The following is a 22,458-nucleotide window of genomic DNA, read 5'->3' on the forward strand; positions in this document are numbered from 1 at the left end:
TCTGTTTTAAACATGTTTAAATGTTAATATTGTTTATTGTATTGCATTGTTTTGTCAGATGCTCGAAATGAGCCTTGAACAATAAAACTTTCAAACTATTACGCAGTGGCCTCCCTTTACATGTCACCAAAAGCTGCATGCAGAAATATTATCATAAACAAACTGCAAAGATTCACATCATTAGTTTTAATTTTGAGGTTCAGAATCAGAAAAGCGATACATTAAAAAAAATACTTACTGTAATCTATATCAATTGTAACGTGCGACGCAAAACCTTTCCAGATCCCTTTAGAGAAAAACATGCTCGACCCTGAAGGGGTCTTTATATACAGTTAATTCTCAATCCACACAGAGCCCGGGCTTTGGTAATTTGCATATTACCAACCAAGTAAACATACGTACTATGAACGTACTTTCGTCTATAACGCACATCCGCCGCCTACAGCGGACTGTTACACAAATAATGCTGAGAGTATGATGTATTGAATTATTAATTTTAATTATTTGTCCCAGATTATTGCAATTTACAAACTGTTTTAAGTAATAGAAAAATGTGTTGTTATCAAAGTTCATCATAACTCTGGTTTAAGCAATACTAAAATAAAATAAAGAGTTGGAACATTGAGTCTGGCCGAGTCTACCAATACACTCTAATCGAGGTCACGGGTATGAGTATTTTACGGTGATTTTTCCCGTTTTATCCAATCTGTATAAAAGGCGAATTAATGTATGTAATAGGATGCGCTCATTTATTAACCCACATCGCGAGAATATTCTACATATACCTCATGTAAGAAATACAACGTTGTGTAAATATTCGATTAGATATGGGGCTCCGGTGCTATGGAACTCGCTCCAAGATACTAGAAGAAAGTGAGTACATTTTGTTTACTTCAAAAATCTAATGCTCTCGGAAAGAATGTTGATATCCAGGTTTCGTCAAACGAATTTGTTTTATTTCCTACTGTAAATATCTCAATGAATGTATCTTGCATTATGTTATAGCCTGATGTTTTCTTTCTTAAGTAATGTTTGCACACACACGCACGCACGCACGCACGCACACACGCACGTATGCACCCACGCACATACGCACGCACACACACGCACACACATACGCTAAATATATGAAGGATATGTTTATTTTGAAGTTAATTATATTTCTTTTGTTGCGCTGGCCATCAGATGTTTAATTGCTGCAACCGAAATGTAAATACGGTTTCCCTTTTTAATTATCTCAGTCGAGGGGTGTAAAAATGCGCAGACTTTTTCAAAACACATTTTAAACTATATCTTTAACATATTTAATCAACGGTTTAATTATTGGTTGTTTATTACGGAATTTATAGTTAAATTTAAGAACAGTCGTGTCGGGATATCTGGGTTATCCGGAGCACGAGGTCGATGTTCAGGACGCCGAGTTTGTTCATGATGTTTAAAATTTACATAAATATAAAACAACAGGGAAACTTGGCAAGCATTGTTTTAAATCATTTCTTTTTAAGCAGGAGCTATTTAGTTTTTATATATAGTTACTTAACAAACTTCTCAAATAAGGTAGAGATATTCATGACGGAATCGTCATTTGAACAGAAGTCATAAAAGTCGGTCGAATTTTTGTTTCCGTGTGTTTCAATGTTTTTAGACAGAGATGATTTGTGCAATCCATGCCAATTCTCCAAATAAGTTTTCTTGTACTTCATTAATTGTTTCAATAAGTGAAATCGCATTTTTGTTCTAAATTCTATAAAAAATAAATGAATCAATATCATAAAACTAAAACTCTTATCAAACACATGGGCTTTATTTTTTTATCGTATCTATAAACACAACGTACCATGACGCCATTGTACGCTGACATCCGTTTTTGTATCATCACATAATTGACAGCTTAAGGCTATATATCATGGAAGCTTTATTTAAACCGTCGGGTATACAGGTGTTCTCGCGATCCCGCAAACGTTTCCCTTGTTTCTATCCATCCGGATGTACCCCTGTTTGCCCCAGCGAGGTCCCCACGAGTTCTTTACGAGCCAATATCCCCTGGGGATCTAGCCATACCCCACAGCCAACACTGCCTGACCGGCTCGTGCATTGATGCAACTTGAGTCGTCGAATGTGCCTGTGATTTTAAAAGAAAACCCAATCGGTTGATCGTCAACAGGATAAATTAACTTTATTTTTTTTGAAATAACTTACATGTATGTAGTAGCTTGAAAAAATACTATAGAAGACGGTATTGATGATAAATCTCACTATCAATACATTATTTGGGGTTATGAGCAAAATGAAAATAATCAAAGTACTGAAAGTACTTTTGGGAGGATTGGTTTAACAACATTGTACGTTTTGTACATTAGATGAACTCTCGTAAGCACGATACAATAGAACAAAGAAATCTTGAGATGAAAGACCCTGAATTGAAATGTAACCTGTTCCATTGGTATAAACCAAGTCACTGGCCGTGAAGGGAAACAGTAACAACATAATAAACACAATCATACCTCCCGCATAGCTCTTGAAATTTCTGTTGACCCTGATGGACACTGCAATGGGCCCCTGTGACGCGACTGCATGCATAAGACTGGATTCTGACGAATGGACTCTCTTAACTCCGTTTATCTTCGCAGCCGCCATGTACTTTGTGAATCGGCAAGGGAATACTCTAGACCGCTGTATTAAATTCATAAAGGTATGCCGTTTATGTCTTAGTTGTAATCGATACTCTGTCGGTTTGGGCGATATTGCCCAAGAATAATTTACTCTCAAATTTTCAGACCCAATGCATTATTCATTGGTAAAATAACACCAGCAAGGCAAGCATGAGGGATAGTAAGAAAAAAGATTTCCGCAGAATATTAATCATGAAATTATGAGTCACTTACCGGGGCGGTATAAGGATATTCCTTCTCTGACTCGATTCCTCCCGCGTCCCTGACATACAGCATGGCCCTGTCCTTGAACCCTCCATCACAATCTTTGTTGCCATAGGACCGGGAGCAGTCAACAAGTTGTTGTTCGCTGAGGGATATCAGTTTGCCTGTCTTTCGGAAATGTTGTCCTTCTATTGCTCCGGTCTATTTTAGAGTTAATGGAGGTAAACACGAGTTTCAGAAATAGGACACATTTTAACATCATTACTAACATATGTATGGAACTTGATTTATATGTAATTCATTTACGGTAAAGTTCAGAAGGAAGGCTAGCCTTTTCAAATCAGTGTTTTGAAAAAAATGGACATAGCTATTGTACACTTACGGCGCTGAATGCCCAGCAAGATCCGCATGCACCCTGTAAATGAAATTCGTGTAAATAGAAATATGTAAACAAAATATTACACCATCGTGTATGTCTTTTCAATACCCGTTACTAAGAAATTTACAGCAAGAAAGTCTTTACAAGTTGTTTGAAACAAAAGCTATATAGTATGCAGAACGCGAGAACCTGGTTTTTGACTGAAGTCACGTATCCCTTTCGACGCCAATCTACATAACCCGGCACCTTGAAATTCTCTGGCGTCAGAAAAGTGGAAGCGTTGCCGTTGCCGACGTCATCAAAAATCCGACCCGTGTATAATGACGCCCACTCTTCGAACGTCTGTAATTATCATTATGGCGATAGCATTTATACATTTTGACATTTACACCGCGGAACTTTTAGCAACTTGTCAAACAGCTCTTTAAAATTGTCAAATAACGATATACATATTATGTGTTGCAAGAAAAAAATAATTCTAAGCACAGGAGGTTATTGTAATGAGGTGTGAGAGTATTGCCACGCGACATAGAGTAAGAGGTTATACAGTTGAAGGACAATGTGACTAAAGTGCACGATTTTACTTAGTTAAGAACTGGTGATCACATCTTCAAGTGTTTGTTTTAGATGATCTGGAAGTTATATACAACTGACAGTCTGTTTCATTTGGAGTTAATTCCCCTTTTTTAAAATGGAACAAAGACGGCATCAACTTCTCAATATTTTAAACAAATAATCGAATGACTGACAAAGGTCGTTTTAACAATTTATTTTTAAAAAAGCGAAAATGTGATTCGACGCTACATCGCAGACATTGATATGTTTTATCTTAACTCCCTTGGAGTAATGTAGATGATAAGTGTTATATATCAAATCTCTGAAGTAATTTTCGAATCCAATCTAATGTTTGGCAAAATTTAACTTTAACTTCAGCGTGGATACAAATTTATCGTAAGTTGGTCGTAGATTGACTGACGGAAAGCGTCTCAGAAAATGACCTCATACGGGTTGATCTTAGATCCTAATGCAAAGCCTATATTATGATATGATTATGGTTGAAAGAAAAAAGTTTGAGAACATGTAATTTAAATGCCCACTACCCATTTACAAACTTTACCATATCTGAGTACTGGTTGACACCCATGTAGTATGACACCATCCCCAACGCGTACTGTAAGTTATAAGCGTTGACGTATTCAACGTTGTTTGCGAATATCGCATGTCGCTGCGCCTCCTCGGGCGATTTAGCGTACTGTTTGCCTGGATTCAAATTTGAAAAGAAAATATATCGTAATGAATCAAACAAAGATAATTAATTTAAAAGGTAATGCTAATTCTTTAGATGATTTGAATTTTAACACGTATATTTCAAATATATATCTTAACATTGTTAATATATAAATTATTCATTAAGGGTCTTAGTTTTCAATAACCTGTTTGTTTTTAAAAATATAATCAAAATCGATACTGAAAGAATATTTTTTAGGGTCAATGCAAAAAGGTGGCAAGACCTTTTACGCTTTAATGTCGTTGGTACCTTCTGGTATTAACCCAAGGCTTTGGTATGGATAGGAATGAAGTATTTTAACATTTTAACTTATCTGCAAATTGTTTGCCAAAAAAGTAAACTTTTTACATGGAATACTAGCATCATCTTCATAATTCCTTTTAAAATGCTTTATAGACGAATATATCATTGAGATGGTGTCAACAAGGAAGAGAGAATATGCAAGCACCAGCAATTTTTATAATTCTTCTATATCAACTAACTGAATGCAATTATAATTTGGACTCCAACCCTAAACTTTATCTTCCTGGTTTTGAAGAGCATTTTAAGCCTTTGCACTATTGTTTTAATCGAGGCGGACGTTACTCCTTTTGTTCGTAAGGGAGTTACCTCATCAACTACAAGAACACCGGAAAACGAGAAAGAAAGTTCCCAGGATTCATCACCAGGTCAAGTGCGAATAATGTATACACTTTATATATACACTTATATGAAATATATAGTTACGTTCGCATTGCTCAAGGTTCAGTGTTTAATTACGAAAGGTCAAAATAATTCAAAATGCCCTAAAGTAAATCTCATTTTCAAAAATAATGACTTTAATTGTTTTACTCTAAAATTAGGATCTGAAATATTTGATTTTGCTGTTAATGATTTGCAAATCTTTATTAGATTAGAGAAAATGATTGGCACAACTCGTAATTCTGGAGGGATAATTATGTCAAAGATAACTTGGGACAAGATAATTATGTTTTGTGGCATATTATGATACACATATTTCGATTTAAATTTGATGGTTGATTTTTCAATTTATAAAAACGATTTATTTGTTTGTCCAAGATATATTTTTCCAAGTACGTCAAGTAGGACGTCTCCTGTTGATACTAACACATATAATGTTATGTATAATAGAAACTATTATACATATTCAGGATGAATATGGTAAAGAAAAGAAAGTGTTTATCAATGCTATCTCGTGATCAAAACTCTAGAATAGGATTGTTACCAGACTTAGTTTTGGAGGCTTCTGATTCGTTTTTTTTTCTTTTGAATACAATACCAGATGATAAATATATTAATACGATTTTACCAAGAACGTTTTGCCCGAACGTTTTAAATGATTTTTTTTATATATTATAAAAATAAGACATTTTCACCTCATTTTCACCATTTTGTTGTTCAAAAACTTGATTATTTTCCTGAAATATCGAGTGCCGGCTATTAAGGATAGACGACACAATTTAGTGTATTAGGGAAATAATTGACAAGATGGCACAGAGTGGGCTGAAGAACAATATATCACAATCCGGGTTCCGTTCTAAAATGGGAACTTTTGACTATATTTTTATTTTACATAGATTTATAAATCATCTCCTTAATGCAGTTGAACAATTGTTTTGTCTATTTATTGATTCTTTAAAGCAACTGATGATCTTAATAAACGTAACATTTTGGTATAAATTATAGTTGTTCATGGAAAACTGTAAATATCCGCTTTTTGGAGAACTGATGAAATGCTTGAAAGTTTTTTTGGTGTTCGTCAAAAGAAATGTTTAAACCCTTATTTTTTTCTATTTATCATAATGATTTGGAAGATGAGTTATTCTTTAATGGAGCAAAATGAATAACTGATGGGGCAATTTAGATATTGTAATAGAAGAAGATTTTATTAACTATAAGCTTACAGCCCATGAGTTACATATAATATAAACATGAACAGTATATAAAACATTTCCGATAGAACAACTTTCAAATTCAATCATTATGTCTAAACAAAGTGAAGTTATATCACATTTGCTTAAAATACTGAAAAACAGTTAGTGGAGAAAAGTGTCTAATGTCTAAACTGACGCATTTCAAAGCTATTACAGACAAAACAACATAGTTTTCTAATAGTAGTTACATTTTCGCTCGAAATCAGTTCGATGAATTTAGGAATATTTGGATTGTGCCAATAATATCGCTTAATATATAAGATTCTTAATTCATGGTATAAAGAACATTCTAAGAGAAAATGGAATTCATCTTCAAGTGTATTACAAAGTTGGCATTTTCGTTCATTTCTTGGAATTATTTGGGGCTTGTGCCATCTGCCCATTTCTTTTTTTAATCTGTGTGATGCTACTCTTAGTCGTGTTAAAGCTGTTCTGAATTTATTGTTTTGTATCGGTCTAAATATGACTGATAATTAAAATTTGCAAATAGTATATATGTTGACGCTCTTGATGACTCTCGTAATTCTTCATTCCATTTTTGCATGAAACAATCTCTAGCCCTTATCTTAAAGGTGTGTATAAAATATTTTGTATTTACAACCCCTTGGTTAAGCCAAACTTCAGCGAATCCCATAGATTCTAACAAATTTTAAACTTTATTTGCCCAATTTATTTCCGTTGCGTTGTTTTGTATATCAGTTAACATCGAGTTATATGTAAGCCGGATGAATTTTCTTTCATCTGTCATAGTTATTTTCAACCAAAAGTGGATGATTGATGTCAACCTATGGACATACAATGGGACTCTACCTAATTCTCCATATATAAAGTTGTTTTGCGTTGAAAGTTTAACGCCTAATAGTGTTGTTTTTTTTTAATGGAGGTGGATTTTTTAAAGTCCATCTGCTTTCGAAAAACCACTACTTCTGAACCATAATTAAGTATTTGAGTTATTAATTTATCGAATAATGATAAGACGTGGCTTACTTTCAAATTTATAAATGTTGATAAGTATTTTTAAGTTTAAATATGGCTTTAAGCGCTTGACCTCCAAGGGCTTCAAACGTTTTATTAAATGAGCCCCCAGTGGAAAAAGTTATTCCAAGGTATGTAAACTGATTTACTATTTTTATTTCTTTATTATCATCAAAGAATTTTAAATTATTTTTTAATCTGCCCCCTTTCCGAAACACCATAATCTTTGGGGTTTTTCAATTTCAACAAATAATTTTTATTTCTGACAATAATTTTGTAAAATATTCAAGCCATTTTATAGGTCTTCCTCTGAATTTGAAAATATAACGATATCATCGGCATACAATAATAGCAGTAGTTTGAGTGTGTTAATCTTAAGACCTTGAAACCCTTTTAGTAAGAATTCTTCTTCTTAGTCATTAATATACATAGAAAATATAAATGGAGTTAAGCAGTCCCCCTGACGTGTCCCTATTGAACATTTAAATGTCTCACTTAGCTCATTTTGAATTTTTATGCTTGATTTTACATTGTAATATAACGACTGTATAGTATTCATCATGTTGCCACGTATGCCGTATTTAATTAGTTTGTAAAATATATTACCCCTTAATAATAAATCAAATGCTTTGGTAAAGTCAACAAAACTTACATACAGTTTGTTGTTTTGTTTAAGAATACTTTCAATGATATTACTAAAGACATATATATATTGTCAATCGTACCCATATTTTTTTCTGAAACCGGCTTGTGACTCGGTGTAGACATAGTAAGTTTCTGCCCATGTATTCAATCTATTATTAATTATACGGGTAAATAATTTGCCTAATGTGCTTAAAAGAGTTATACCCCTATAGTTTTCAGGCAGATTTGGGTTCCCCTTTTTGGACGGTGCCCGCTCAGGGCAGCGTTCATAGTAGGGGCAATCGGCTGAAAAGTTACAAACCGATTTACCGCCTGTCTCGGTCGAAGAAAGAGTGCGGTTTTTCAATGCTTAAAACACCAGTAATATTCAATAGCATACAAGAACATTAATAATTATGCAATAAACCTATAATTCTAAAGCACAAAGGATATGTTTAAAATACATTACTTAAGAATGCATGATTTATTTTATCTTGATTTTTTTCCTGCGTTAGCTGATCGTTACATTTAATGACATTGGACTTTTTCCTTTTTTTGGCAGCAACCAAATTACTTGCTAGAATAAATCCGGACTCCAAGCTTTACTAGAATAAGGGCCAGTTTTATTACACTTCGTACGAAGTCTGTTTTGCTCACGAACTTTGTACGATGTATCTCAGGCTGTTTAGCCGTTTTATTAAGAATTTCGTACGAACAAGCACCTGTTTCTTCGTAGATCTACGAAAATTTCTACGAAAGCTCTTAGGGTGGCGTACGAACTTCGTAGACTAAAAAATGGCCGCCACAACAACATAAATATTCTATATTGGCGATCCTTCATGTATTGTGGCGTATTTTAACAAAACCAACTGCCAATTTCCATTCGGAACTCCTCGGCCATTTTTTCAAAAACAACCTCGGATGTATATGGGGTCACGGACACTACGGACCATGGACATTACGGACCAGACATTACGGACCAGATTTAGGGACACTACGGACCAGATTTAGGTACATTACGGACCATCTTCAGAAACTTACGGACCATCATTTATAATGTTTTTAAACATTTTTTTTAATTTATTCACTCATTGGTCTTAAATTTGTTAATAAATACTTGAATATTAGTGCTCAGTATGAAAATTATCTTTAATGTAACTGAAAAATCCAGGAAATTCCAATGTTAAACATCAATGTATTTTTAATAAAATATTATAATTATTTGAATAATAACAAGATTTTATATTGAGATCTATTCGAACTTCACGGGATTTTTCAGTTTTATGGAAGATATAACGTCATACTGAGCACTCATATTCAAGTATTTATTAACAAATTATAAACTAATGAGTGATTAATTTAAAAAAAAAAATGTTTAAATCATGGTCCGTAAGATTCCGAAGATGGTCCGTAATGTCCCTAAATCTGGTCCGTAGTGTCCCTAAATCTGGTCCGTAATGTCTGGTCCGTAATGTCCATGGTCCGTAGTGTCCGTAATTCTGTATATGGACGGTTTACATACTTAAAAAGTGGTACGTTTAAGTCCGCTGCAAATAGATCGCGTAGTAATCTTATTTAATAGTTAAAATTTATGACTTAACTCTTGGGAATCGTAATTATGTTTGCAATAATACACTTCACTTGCAATCAATTTAAACTGAGAGCAATGAATACAACTCTTAAACACTACATTTAATTAATGCTTTTATTCAAAAAAATACGGACTACTTCAACAGATGTACCGGCATACATCCGAGGTTGTTTTTGAAAAAATGGCCGAGGAGTTCCGAATGGCCAATTTCAAGACAGAAGACGACTCTGTGGAATCTGCAACCCGGTGAGTAAATTAACAAATCTTTAAGACGCCGTTTTGACTAAATTTTCAGGGGACGCAACCTCGCGCCAACTGTCAAAATGTTTTGAAAAACAAAATGCTCTTATTTCGATGCATTTCAAGAGTTTTGTTGTGATAAGAACACTGGAATATAGACTGAAATACTATCCAACCATTAGACTCATGGTATTTGAATTTTACGGTGTTTTAAGTAAAACAAACAAGCTAAAAACAGACTGATTTTATGACGGTGTTAACACTGATCTGTCAGTGTCATTTCTTCTGTCAAAGTTTTTATAATTTTTAAATAACTTGCTTTGACTTATATTTACAAGATTATCATGTCTCTAATAGTGTTCAGAAATTCTAAATCAACATTGAAGCTTATAAATTTAATAGTTGCCTGGGGCCCGTGGGGGTGGGGATGCGGGGGGGGGGGGGATGGGTGTTATGGGTCAAAAAGTGTTGTTTTTTTAAATATCCAGAGCAGCCAGAAGGTAAGCATAAGCTCTATTGGTCACAGTTGGGAGACTTGTTTGTCCCAAACTACATTTTTTTTTCAATTTTATTGCCGTTCTGAAAACATTGCAGCTAGTAATGGGACTTGGACTGGGGACTCCCTGTTTGCAAGTTTGTGCTCTATCAACTTGGCTCACAGGCCCTTAGAACTTAAATTAACTTAAAGCTTGCAGTTGAATTGTTCAACCAGCTCGACAAACTGTTCCTGATAACTTAATTTGCAAACAATCTGACCTTTGTGGGTTAGTACTGGGACACACTCATGAACGGTATAATATTAGTACGGTAAACCTGGGTGCAAAAGTGGGACAGGTTCAGATCTTGAACCCCACGACTGATGACTACTTGAGCTCAAGCAATGGCTTTATTAAAACAGAAACCACCTTGCATTTAAAGAAAAATGTCAACCATATTTTAAGCTTCAGAAAGAAAACAGCCCGTTTATAAATAAATAGATTATTCATTTTTTATTTCAGATCCTGACATGGATCCAAGATGTTGGTAACTAGGCGGGACGGATTGTTACACAGAACTGCAGGTTTCTGACTGGGTAACTAAATTTCCATATTTCCGGTTTACTCGTGTTATTTATAAGCAAGATAAAAGTAAATACACCACAAAAGCGAATCAAGTGGAAATCCTGCATTATGTATGTATTTACAGTCAGTTTGTAGCATTTTTTTTTACCAAATCTCAATTTAATACAAACTTTTAAGCTTATCATGCATATAGTTTGATGCACATTCTATAATTATAATATTAAAGATGTGCAGCATATATATGGAATGATCCACATCACTGGATACTGTATATATGTAACATTGCATGTGAAAATGCAACAAGTGATATAAGACTGCTGAAAAAATCACATTACAAGTTTTCATATTTATTTTCAAAAATTGATGTTTTATGCATTTTTCAAAAACATTAATTTGCGACAGAAATATGAAAAACTGTGACAAAATCTTTTGTCAGCATTTTTGTATCGCTGGTTTTCAGATGTTTACACAAAATTTGCTCATTCCTGGACAAAAGATAAAATATTATTAAAACTGTTAATCTGTAAGAGTGCAGCCTTAAAGAAAACAAATGAAATAAAAAGGGTTTTTAATGATTTCTAGCAGATAAGTCTGTAACTCTGTTGTCAAAGAACCAAATTCAAGGTATCATTATAGCCGTCTGTCATGTCAGAGACAATACACTAATTTTATTGTATTATATTTGTATATGATGTATAGGTCCTAATTATTAGGTCTATAAATCCGGCTTTAAGTGATTTTGAGTTGTACCCTTTATTTAAATGAGAAAACAACTGATGTTTTATTATACGTATTTTACAAGTGGCTCTGTGAAATATTCTGTGACTGTTAAGAGGTGTAAATTTAAAATATTTTGTATATATACTCAATTTTTTTTTTATCATTGTTTTTTTTGGCCCTTAAATAATTTTTGTTTTTCGTTTCAGAGACTCAGCGCCATGTCACAAATACTTCAGAACCTAGAATGAAAGTTACCGAAAGAGCAATAGACTTTCCAATCTCTACAAAATTCATCTTAACTGTTTTTCAAGGTGATACTTGAGACTACCAAAGACTTTTCAAGGACAGAATTTACAAAACAGTTTATGCCACCATCTCATATCAAAGGATTGTGCTTGAGTTGAACAGCCTTCAAACAGAAACTGCTTCAACACCTTCATTCTGATTCAGTTTACCCTTGCTGTGATCTGAGCAACTATTTACATCAATTCAACATTGTAAATTGTTTAAACTTGAAAATTCTGTCTTCGTGCAACTCACATGAATCTATTTACTGTGGACTTTGATGTTGACTCTATACAGGAAGAAGAGACCATCTTTATACATGCTGGCATATCTTTTAAAAAGGAAACAAATATTATAACCAACATACTACACTGTTATGTCATCCAAGGACTCAGCTACTGACTCAATTTATAAATACTTCAAATGTCAATGTAATTACTGCTGTGCATAATAAGATATTTTTTATTATGCGCCCCTTCGAAGAAGAGGGGTATATTGCTTTGCACATGTCAGTCGGTCCTGGACGTATGGTCATCAAACTTGACATGAAGGTTGGGCCTGACCAGTAGATGATTTTAGGGCTCATCAGGTCAAAGGTCAAGGTCACAGTGACCTTGAATGGTAAATTAATTTAAAAGCTTGTCCGAGTGATAACTCAACAATGCCTAGACCTTTCGTCATCAAACTTGATATGGAAGTTGGGCCTCACCAGTAGATGACCCCTATTGGTTTTGGGGATCATCGAGCCAAAGATCAAGGTCACAGTGACCTTGAATGGTAAAAGGTTGTCCAAGTGATAAATCAACAATGCCTGCCCCCATGGCCCTCAAACTTGACTCGGAGGTTGGGCCTTACCAGTAGATGACCCCTAGGTCAAAGTGATCTTGAAAGCAAACTCGACAATTCCTGGACCAATCATGCCATTCAGTCTGAATGGTCATCAAACTTGACATAAAGGTTGGGCCTGACCAGTAGATGACCCCTCTTGACTTTGAGGGTCATCAAGCCAAGGTCAAGGTCACAATAACCTTTAATGCAAAAAAGATAACAAATCCTCTCTCAGGGATATCTCAACAATGCCTGAACCTATGATCATCAAACTTGACAGGGAAGTTGGTCCTGACAAGATGACGCTTATTGATTTTAGGAGTCATTGGGTCAAAGGTCAAGTTCACAGTGACCTTGAATGCGAAAATGTTTTTAGTGATAACTTGACAATGCCTGTACCCATGGCCCTCAAACCTGACTTGGAGTTGTGTCTGGCCTGTAAATGAGTCCCTTTCATTTTAGGGGTCATCGGGTCAAACGTCAAGGTCACAGTGACATTGATTGAAAAAAGCTTGTCTGTGTGATAACATGTCAATGCCTGAACCCATGTCCCTCAAACTTGACATTTAGATTTTTGTAGACCAGCTGATGACTCATATGGATTTTGAGGTCATAGAGTTAAAGGTCATGGTCATAACACACTCTATCCTCAAACTTTGAATGGTCATAATCTTAAAACTGCCTCAACGGCATCCAATGTCAGTGACTAATCAGCTGTCATTTCGGTACATGCTTATTTCATTCAATTGTTCATATAATCCTGACAACATGGCGCTCAGGGGGGCATAATGTTTGACAAACATCTCTTGTTGATACTTGGCTCATTTCTTACATGTAGCTGTAACATTTTGGGCAACTTCTCAATTATTTTGTTTAAGACATTTTTTATCCAGCTCATCTAAGCCTAAGTTAGTGTTCATGTTAACTTTTATGACTGCCTGTTTATTGTACTTTTTATAAATTATTTTTAATGACTTTTTCTCAAGAACCATTTGGCTAGGTATGTCTCCTCCTGAAATAGACTAATTCTTTTAGCTCCAGTTGTCTGTCTGTCCGTCTGTTACAAATTGTGTCTGCTCCATGTCTCTTTAACCTTTTGAAGGATTTGATATAACTTCCCACAAATGTACATCATATTGTAAGGAAGGGTTTATTATTATAACTGTTGAGCAGTTTCTGAACTTGACTGTATTATATCTTGCATTTACCTCAAGCTGTTAAGTGAACAATATAACATTGACCAATACAAGGAACTAAACCTTCTAGGTCACCATTTTGGAATAAAGTAATACTTAAAGCTCATATTTCCATAAGAATCTGCTCATATACAGTTTAAATAGCTTATACAAGTATATCATTTTAACATAACATCAGATCTTCCACTGTTTTATATTTGCAACATTTTTTTTTAAACTTTGATTTATATATCATGACTTTTATGAACAAATACCAAACAGCAACTCACAGATCTATACTCATTTGGGCAGATTTTGTAAATCCAAGCATTGTCAATTGATATTCAGTGCTTTTTGGCAAATTGGGGCATTTTCTGTCACATTAAAATCAATATTGACAATAAATCTCCAACTTCAATATTCTTATAGTTTTGTGCCCATTCTTTGCCAATTATTTGTTTGTCTATTTGGTATACATGTATGTTTATTCATGCTGTTTTTCAAAATAACGAATTAATAAAATGTTTGAAATATTTTATTTGTTCATAACTTATTTAATATAACAAAAAAGATGACTGCATTTTGTTTTATTTCACATCATGATCACTCATAGAGCAAGACTTGAAGAAGTATAGTGATATAGCCACAGGTGTCTGTCTGACTTTCTCCTACCCAAGACGGCATGTGTTTGAATCCCAAGTTGGAAAACACAGTTCAAAGGTCAGTTGATGTATCCTGATTGCAGGCAAAGAGAAACACTCTATGATGGGCACCTGTAAAATAGAAGATACATAATCTTTACTATTATCCATAAAACGTGAAAGTTGTTAGTAAAATAAAAAAAGAAATGGTCTAACATTTTTTTTCAAATACAATTCTTGATAATATTTCTTGTAAAAGTACACATTTATCTTAAGAGATAAAAAAAAACATTACAGTACAAATTTGTTTTTTAAAAGCCATTTCTCAAATTCAAATGAAATGCCTGCCTTGACAGTGATATTTTGTTTCAAGATTACATATATTGGTAAAAAATCGGTAGTTTGCAAGAAGCAGTAGCAAGTATTTTCTTATTTCATACTATGTTATAATGGAAATTGCATCTGTTTTTGAAAGACTGGGTCTAATAACACTAAAAAATATAATAATAATCCTACTCCCCGATTACTGTTTGCATAGTTTTTGCAATAGTTGGTTTAATCATACGCTGAGATATACAGTCATACCCAATGCTTTTCAGTGCTGCAACACTGCATCTCAGATGACTGAGCTTTTCTTTAAAAAGATTGCCTGCAATGAAAAACTTAATAAATCATAACAATAACAAACAAAGAGGATACTGTAATTGACAATAGGTCTACCTATTTGTAATGACAAATATCATTTGTATACTGGTTAGTATATAGAATTGTATATTAAAACATATTTGAGTGTGTAAACTTACATACCATAAGGAAACAGTTCAAATAATATTCGCTTACTAAACTCTTTCTTAAATTTGTACTTCCGGGGTTTTCAATCGAATAGAACAAAGAATTAACGAACGTAATAGTACATTTACCTTTTGGGATATGATTATTTAACATGTTAACGCCATAACAATTATTATACACAATACAAGCGATAAGAAATGAATATAGTTGGTATCGAAATGTGTCATAACCTGAAAACATTGCAATGTGACACAGGAAACAGCTGTTTAAACGGGTCAAACCATGCCGTAGCAACCGTAGTCGACAAAACGTTACCACCCACTGTATTTATCAAAATAAATAGTAAATGTCTATTTTGATTATTCGAAAAGCGAAGCAGATCAAATCACTATTTGCGATTTTTTTAGTATACTCACATCTACAGTTTGTTTACATTTTCGTCCGATCCTTCCCCATTTTGAAGAGTAATTACGTACGAAAGCGTTAATAAAACGGTCGCAGACATCTTCGCATGCAACTTCGTACGAAGTGATCGCTTGCTTAACATGCATTCATAAAAAATAGTCATGCATGACGAAAGTTGGCTCTTGAAATAACCAAACTGTCAATAGATGATAACAACGACACGATTTTGAAACCAGGCAGCTCTCCCTGTATATTTTTCTGCACATACACCAGAGGCACCGTCCCTCAGCACTTTCAGTGCTTTGATTAAATAATGGTACAATATAGCCCTCTGTCCATTGCGAAGGGAAATAACCAAGTTTTAGGACACTATTAAATAAAGCATTAAAATATCCAGATAAATGAGGAAATCCATGTTTAAGAATTTCGTACAAATGTATTTGCCAAGCCGAATGAGGAAATATTTTTTAACATTTTACTCAATCAATGCGTCGTTTTATAGAGTGCTTGCAATTTTTGAAGATTGTTAACAATAAGAAATATGAAATAGCATTAATTTAATAACACCAGCTCTCCGAGATGCACCTATCAATATTTTGCCCCAGGGGGAGGGGGGGGGGGGCGGCGGGCATACACGGGACTTTAGACAGAAGACAATTCCCGACAGGCGGGAATTTGACACGCCGAATAATTCCGGGTCCCGGGTTTTAGACATAAGACGGATTTTACATCTCGGTACCCGGAGTTGTATAGACAACCGTATTTCGTATCCCGGTACCCGGAGTTTAGACAACTGTACTGTCGCACTAAAAAAATGGCGGACAAACTTTCACACGTTTCATCCTTCTCAGTTAAAGAGATGTGTGAATGGGTGGATAGCATCTCAAAAGATCTCACAACCATATTTAAAGGTACAGTATTAAATATAAACAGGAACTGTTCATCATTACTATAATTTATTTTGGCATATCGTATTAAAGTTCCATTCTATTGCCATGTGTTTTTGCGCGCGCTGTCCTTTACGATTTTGACATAAAGTCCGTTTTGATCAATTTCTTCTTTTGCCACTATGTTTTCAAATGCCCTCTGCTGCAGTCTCGTCAAAAAAGCGTCTATATGAGGGAGAGGGTTTTTAAAAAAATGACCGTTTGTCATATTATAACATGAAATTTTCATGTTATAATATGACAAACGGTCATTTTTTCATTGAAAATAATTAACATGATTATCATTATAGACCCACTCATTGACCTCATTCATATTTGGATTACCTGCCCTTGTAATTGGCTATATCATAGAATATTATTGCAATTTTCGATGTTTAATACACTTGTTTGTGCAGTGTTTTCGATATTCCGCCCTAAATATACGTCTGTAGCAGGGTATTAATCTTAATAGCCCCGTAATTATAATATTTATGCATTTATGCCCATAAGAAGAATAAATCGCTTCTTTGGATATCTTTTTTTCAGATTTTTTGTTATGCTGCAACAACTATATATTAACAAAAAAGGTAATTAAATGTGAACTCACAAATGGTATAATACTAGCAAAATATTTCAGTACTGTATGCTATGGTGATGGTGTGATAAAAGTAGTGCAAAGTATTCTGTGTTTCGAGCAACCTGACCTTATATACTTTCTTATTAATGAAAATGTCCAGGACTCCTAAAGCTTTTACAAATATATAGGGGGAGGCACTTAATAATACAATTGAACGTGTATATACATCCATCTGTTTATTTTATGGACTGCAAATTAGTCATGCATTGTGAAAATTTTCAAATAATGTGGCACAACTCATTTATGTTTCCAAAATGAAGACACCACCCAGATCCCTACCTAAAAGGTTTGACAAGGTCACCCTGAGACGTTAACTGTCGTCTCCTTTGTACTTTGTCACACACACACTAAGAGGTTACAGGTCAAAAATAAAAAATATGCATGTTTTTGGTGACAAAAGGGTGATGAGATCTCATTAAAAGGGCCTCATCACATCAGATAGAATTGACAGAAATAAAAAATCATGATACTTTTACCTGTCCAACTCAATGAGTCTCAAGAGAAAATGAATTGAAACCATCTACACAAAATTTTGTAAACTAGCCACAATTACCTGTGTGCGGATTTGTTTGGTTGCAGACTGCTGAAACACATGTTTTGCCTTATTTTTATATATATATGTACATTAATCCTATCCTTGCTTAGCTAGATACTAATTACATTCTGATATATGAATGGTATATATTGTAGCATGCTTTTAAAAACTATCTCTGTCTGCTAACTTGTCTTGTCATACTGAATGCTCTGCAGAAGCGCCAGCGGCCAGCAACTTTTCTGGGTATTTACAAAATGTAGCATTTTTTGCCCCAAAAATTGGCTACGTAAATTGCTCCAAAGTTGTGGACTGTCCATTTGAGGGAGTCAACGTGACACAATCATACACTTTTATGACTAAAACTTCCTAGCAAACACAAGACGTTGATACAACATCGGATCTAGGTAGGATCTAGGGTGTGACGTTGGCAACTTAACTTCAATGTCAAAACGGCTTCACATTTAATATGATGATCATCCTGTCATACCGACGTTGTTTTTTAGGCTTAGTTCGTCACGACACAAATACAACGTCGCGTTCATAATGTCAGAAATACGACGTCCAATCAACGTATGTTTCTGACTTGTAGACATCTGGTACTGTTCAATATCATTAGTATTCTAAATTAATATTTCTTAAATCGATTTTGAAGCCAATTTCTGTAATTCAAACGCGAACATAACTTTGCTCGGTGTGAAATATTTTATTCAAATTTGAAACTTATGTTGCATATACATATAGAAAGAAGGTCATGATCATATTAATTTTAGGGTGACTCGGTCCAAGGTCAATGTCACTATTTATACCAAAACATTTTTTGTAGCCTCCGTAACGCTGGTTAATAGGCGTGAATTATAATTGGATTGGATATCAGATAACATACAAGCCAAAGTATATTGTAGATATTATTATAGATTCTTTATTTTACAAACCATCAAGATTTCAAAGTGTATTAACCATTAGCCCTTAGCCCGCCATTCATGATGGAGGTTATTTTTCAATCAGCTTGGATCAAGATCAGACGCCGAATTACTCTGCGTCTGATCATGATCCAAGCTTTTTGACACTCGGACAATAGTTTCACCAATTTTTAAGTAAATCCATCAACATTTGACAATGAAGCAGGAGACAAATATAGCGGTGGGCTAGGGGTTAAGTTTAAATTAAAAACGGTGCCTGCTTTTCAGTCTATGCTGTGGTTTCCTGGTGGGCCACCTCTCACCTTCCTGCCTTTCCCCATGCCTGACGGAGACAGAAGACCGGGAAGCTGTCCAGACCATGAGTGCTGTGGTGGTCACTTCCTCCCACCAAGCGAAGTCATTGAAAAAAGGCTTAAGGTATGGTGTATGTCTTGATCATGATTTTAATTGCAGTCATGTCAGATGAGAATCTACCTAGTGACCATTTGAATTTTGTTACTGCTAGTATAATATAATTGTTTTTATCTGCACGTGTGTACAATGGTTTCAGTCACCACTAGGGCGATTTTCTCTTGACATGGCCCTTCCACTATGCTACCCGTTTCCGTGCATCGGTCCGTATGTGTGTTCCAGTACCTATATTCTACATCATTCACACTAGATACTTAAAACATTGCCACATTTTTGCTGTGACCTTGAGGTCAAAGATATAAAAAAATATATATATAAAATATGTAGTTTTCTGATGTATCATTTTCATGATAAGTTGGATATTGAAATAACCTGGCACAAATATTGGTAACTTGTCAGCAGATAATACATCTCATCCAAGACCCAGGGCCCTACCTCAAAGGTCAAGGTCATACTCGGATATTAAAGGTCAAATATTGATATGTCATTTTGGGCTGGATCTTTGTCATGTCAAGTGGGATATTGAAAATAACTTTGCACAAATATGTGTCACATGAAGATATTGCATTGTATCCAAGGCTCAGGTCTCTACCTCAAAGGTCAAGTTCTCACTCTAGAGATTAAATGCCATGGTCCTTCGAGATCATGAATTTCAATGCGTTTAGTTTTGAAGATTGAATACCGCTTCAGCCGGGTATAGGGGGCGTGAGTAGTGTTGCATCGTTAATTACTACTCATGAACAGACTCAATAAAACCGAGTCTGCAATTTTCTCTATATGAGTTGTTTTTCTTGATCTTGAAGGATCACCCTTTTACATAATTTATAGAAATAATTTGTTATATAATATGATATCATAATCTGTTTATTACTTGACCCAGTGTATTGATATTTACAACTTGCAATCCTTATGACAAAACCTTCACTTTGAATTGTTCATTTGTCCCCTGGACCACAGCCCTGGTGCCTGGGGCAGACTGGGTGGGATCATAGTTCTTTTTTATTTTTTGTATTTCTTTTTGTTTAACCCTTTACAAAGGTCATCTTTTAAACCATTTCATGTTTCAACGTTTTAACTTACCTACAAACATTCAGCGTGGTGATGCGCAATGGCTTTCATTGACAAATTCTTGTTTCAATTGTTCTATCAATTTGTTTATAGGGAGTCGAGTTGCCACCCTCTGACGTTTTACAGAGGGCACATACAGATGGCAGTACAGATGCAGCCCTACTTAGTAAAGAGTGTACGCTTTTGTGATCGCACGGTCTCCGTAGTTGTGGTCGTCACGGTTTTATTTATAGCAATTGCTTCAGATGACTCCTGAACCAATGGTCGAATTTCAAAATATTTTCCTTGGGTGACCCTCTACCAAGTCTCAGATTAAATCTTTTCATCTACGTTGAATAATTAAGGTCCCTAGGTCAAATCTTAAAAAAAACGTTTTATACTCTCTACATGCCACATTTAACATCCAATCCTCATGAATGAAATACGGGCAAAATGTGAGTCTACATGAAATGTAGGCTAAGTTTGAATTTGGGTTGCGTGGGGTTAAAAACTATGTATTCGGTCAAATTTTAGTAAAACCTTGTATACACTTCAAAGGCCACATTTTTCACCCAAACATACTGGTATTTTGTCAGAATGTTTGTTTCCATACAACTACCGGTACTACAAGGAACTACTGATACTGTTGCTCCTCCTCTGTCATGGGAATGTCTAAGTCTTTGTATTGTGATCTCAGGCTAGCGATATAGGGACTATTGGCTCTCTTGTTAAATAAAGCTTTGTTTTTCTAGAAAGAGTTGAGGACAGAGACAACTCCTGGTGGTGCTGCCACATCGACTGCGACTACCCATAGAAGTTCCGCTAGGAGCCCAAACCATAGCCAGGCTCAGAGTGCACCAGACAGTGAGTACCCATGCTACTCAGCTTAATAGTTATATATTTTACATATAATATTAGAATATTTATACTCCCAAAAAGTCAGAATTTTTTATATATATTTTTTTTTTTTTCGGGGGGGGGGTTTATGTAGGAATATGTCCATAACATCTTTTCAGTGCAACTCCTCCTAAACCGCGCAATGACTTTTGTTTAAACTTTACTCAAAAGGAGTACATGATATGTAGATTTTAAGAGTTGTATTGTCTATTCAGCACTATACTTTATGTATGTATAAATATTTTAAGTTTACATAAAACCCTTTATAATACACAGCTGGAATCAAAATATACTTATAAATTACTTTTGTGCAATTGTATACTCAAATCACCATGTACTCCTGCCAAAGCATGGTTATTATCTATCCCAGGTACCACAACCTGCATACTATAAAATCATGCTTAATTGAGTAACTTCTGTTTCAGATATCATGGTAGATGTTTCGAGGTTTGGACGGAGGAGGGTACCAAAAAGATTTGATGAATATATTATGTAAAAACAATAAAAATAAAAATAAAAAATGAAGTTCACAATGTTCTATATATTTTTGATCCTAGTGATTGGTCTATTTTTAGATCACCTAGAGCCAAAGGCTCAAGGTGAGCTATTCTGATCACTGCCCACTTTCATCCAAGTTTTCACAGGAATGTTCCTTTGGTGGACCTCTTTCAAAAATGTACTGGCCTGGCACGGCTTTCACAAAGCATCTCGAGTCGATATCTTGCTAAAACTAAAATTTCAACATTGGATATCTCATTCAATTGTATTGCCACTGCACTAAATTTGTGTCTGCTTGTGAAACTCCCATGTTTCACAGGCAGACAAAATTATTAGCAATAATATTGAGGTCATTATTTGATATTGAAATTTTGAGTTTGAGCACGATCTCGACTCAAGTCGCTTTGTGGAAGACAGGCCTGGTACTGGTTTGTTTTAAATACCAGGGATCATGAAAAAGTAATCTGTTGCCGTGATATAACTGAAATAATGTTGAAAATGGCGTAACACTCACCCCACACTCCTCAAAAAAACACAACAATATTAAAAACAAACACAACAAAACAAACATTTTCTTCAAGCTCTTTCATTTAATATCAAATACAGTGGTGTTTTTGCTCCTGAACAGAGAAATAAGAAAATGAATGCAAACTATTTGTAACATTTAAAACATTTAAAACAAAAAAAAGCCTACAGAAAAGGGTTAACCAGCTAACAACAAAAAGTTAGTGCATTTTTATACACCAAACTGTTAGTGCATTTTATACATTTAT

At 34.7% G+C, this 22,458-nt stretch overlaps 1 protein-coding gene, 2 long non-coding RNA genes and 1 pseudogene across 3 annotated transcripts; 3 read left to right on the plus strand and 1 right to left on the minus strand.

The window, feature by feature from the left end:
- Window positions 1-1,919: 1,919 nt before the first annotated feature.
- On the minus strand, window positions 1,920-4,399 carry LOC128237996 (procathepsin L-like; annotated as a pseudogene).
- A 5,562-nt stretch (window positions 4,400-9,961) lies between these two features.
- Window positions 9,962-14,437, plus strand: LOC128237456 (uncharacterized). The gene is made up of 3 exons (XR_008261609.1): window positions 9,962-10,096; window positions 10,906-10,979; window positions 11,895-14,437. It is a non-coding gene; the product is annotated as an uncharacterized LOC128237456 (long non-coding RNA).
- Window positions 14,438-16,454: 2,017 nt separating this feature from the next.
- On the plus strand, window positions 16,455-20,500 carry LOC128237997 (uncharacterized). Its single transcript, XM_052953571.1, has 4 exons — window positions 16,455-16,725; window positions 17,287-17,327; window positions 19,100-19,249; window positions 20,405-20,500. Exons 1-4 carry the CDS (start codon window positions 16,629-16,631, stop codon window positions 20,498-20,500), a joined length of 384 nt encoding a protein of 127 aa, XP_052809531.1. The 5' UTR covers window positions 16,455-16,628.
- Window positions 20,501-20,773: 273 nt separating this feature from the next.
- Window positions 20,774-21,716, plus strand: LOC128237457 (uncharacterized). The gene is made up of 2 exons (XR_008261610.1): window positions 20,774-21,154; window positions 21,613-21,716. It is a non-coding gene; the product is annotated as an uncharacterized LOC128237457 (long non-coding RNA).
- Window positions 21,717-22,458: the final 742 nt, after the last annotated feature.

The sequence above is a fragment of the Mya arenaria genome, chromosome 6 (assembly GCF_026914265.1).
Source record: "Mya arenaria isolate MELC-2E11 chromosome 6, ASM2691426v1".
Classification (NCBI taxonomy): domain Eukaryota; kingdom Metazoa; phylum Mollusca; class Bivalvia; order Myida; family Myidae; genus Mya; species Mya arenaria.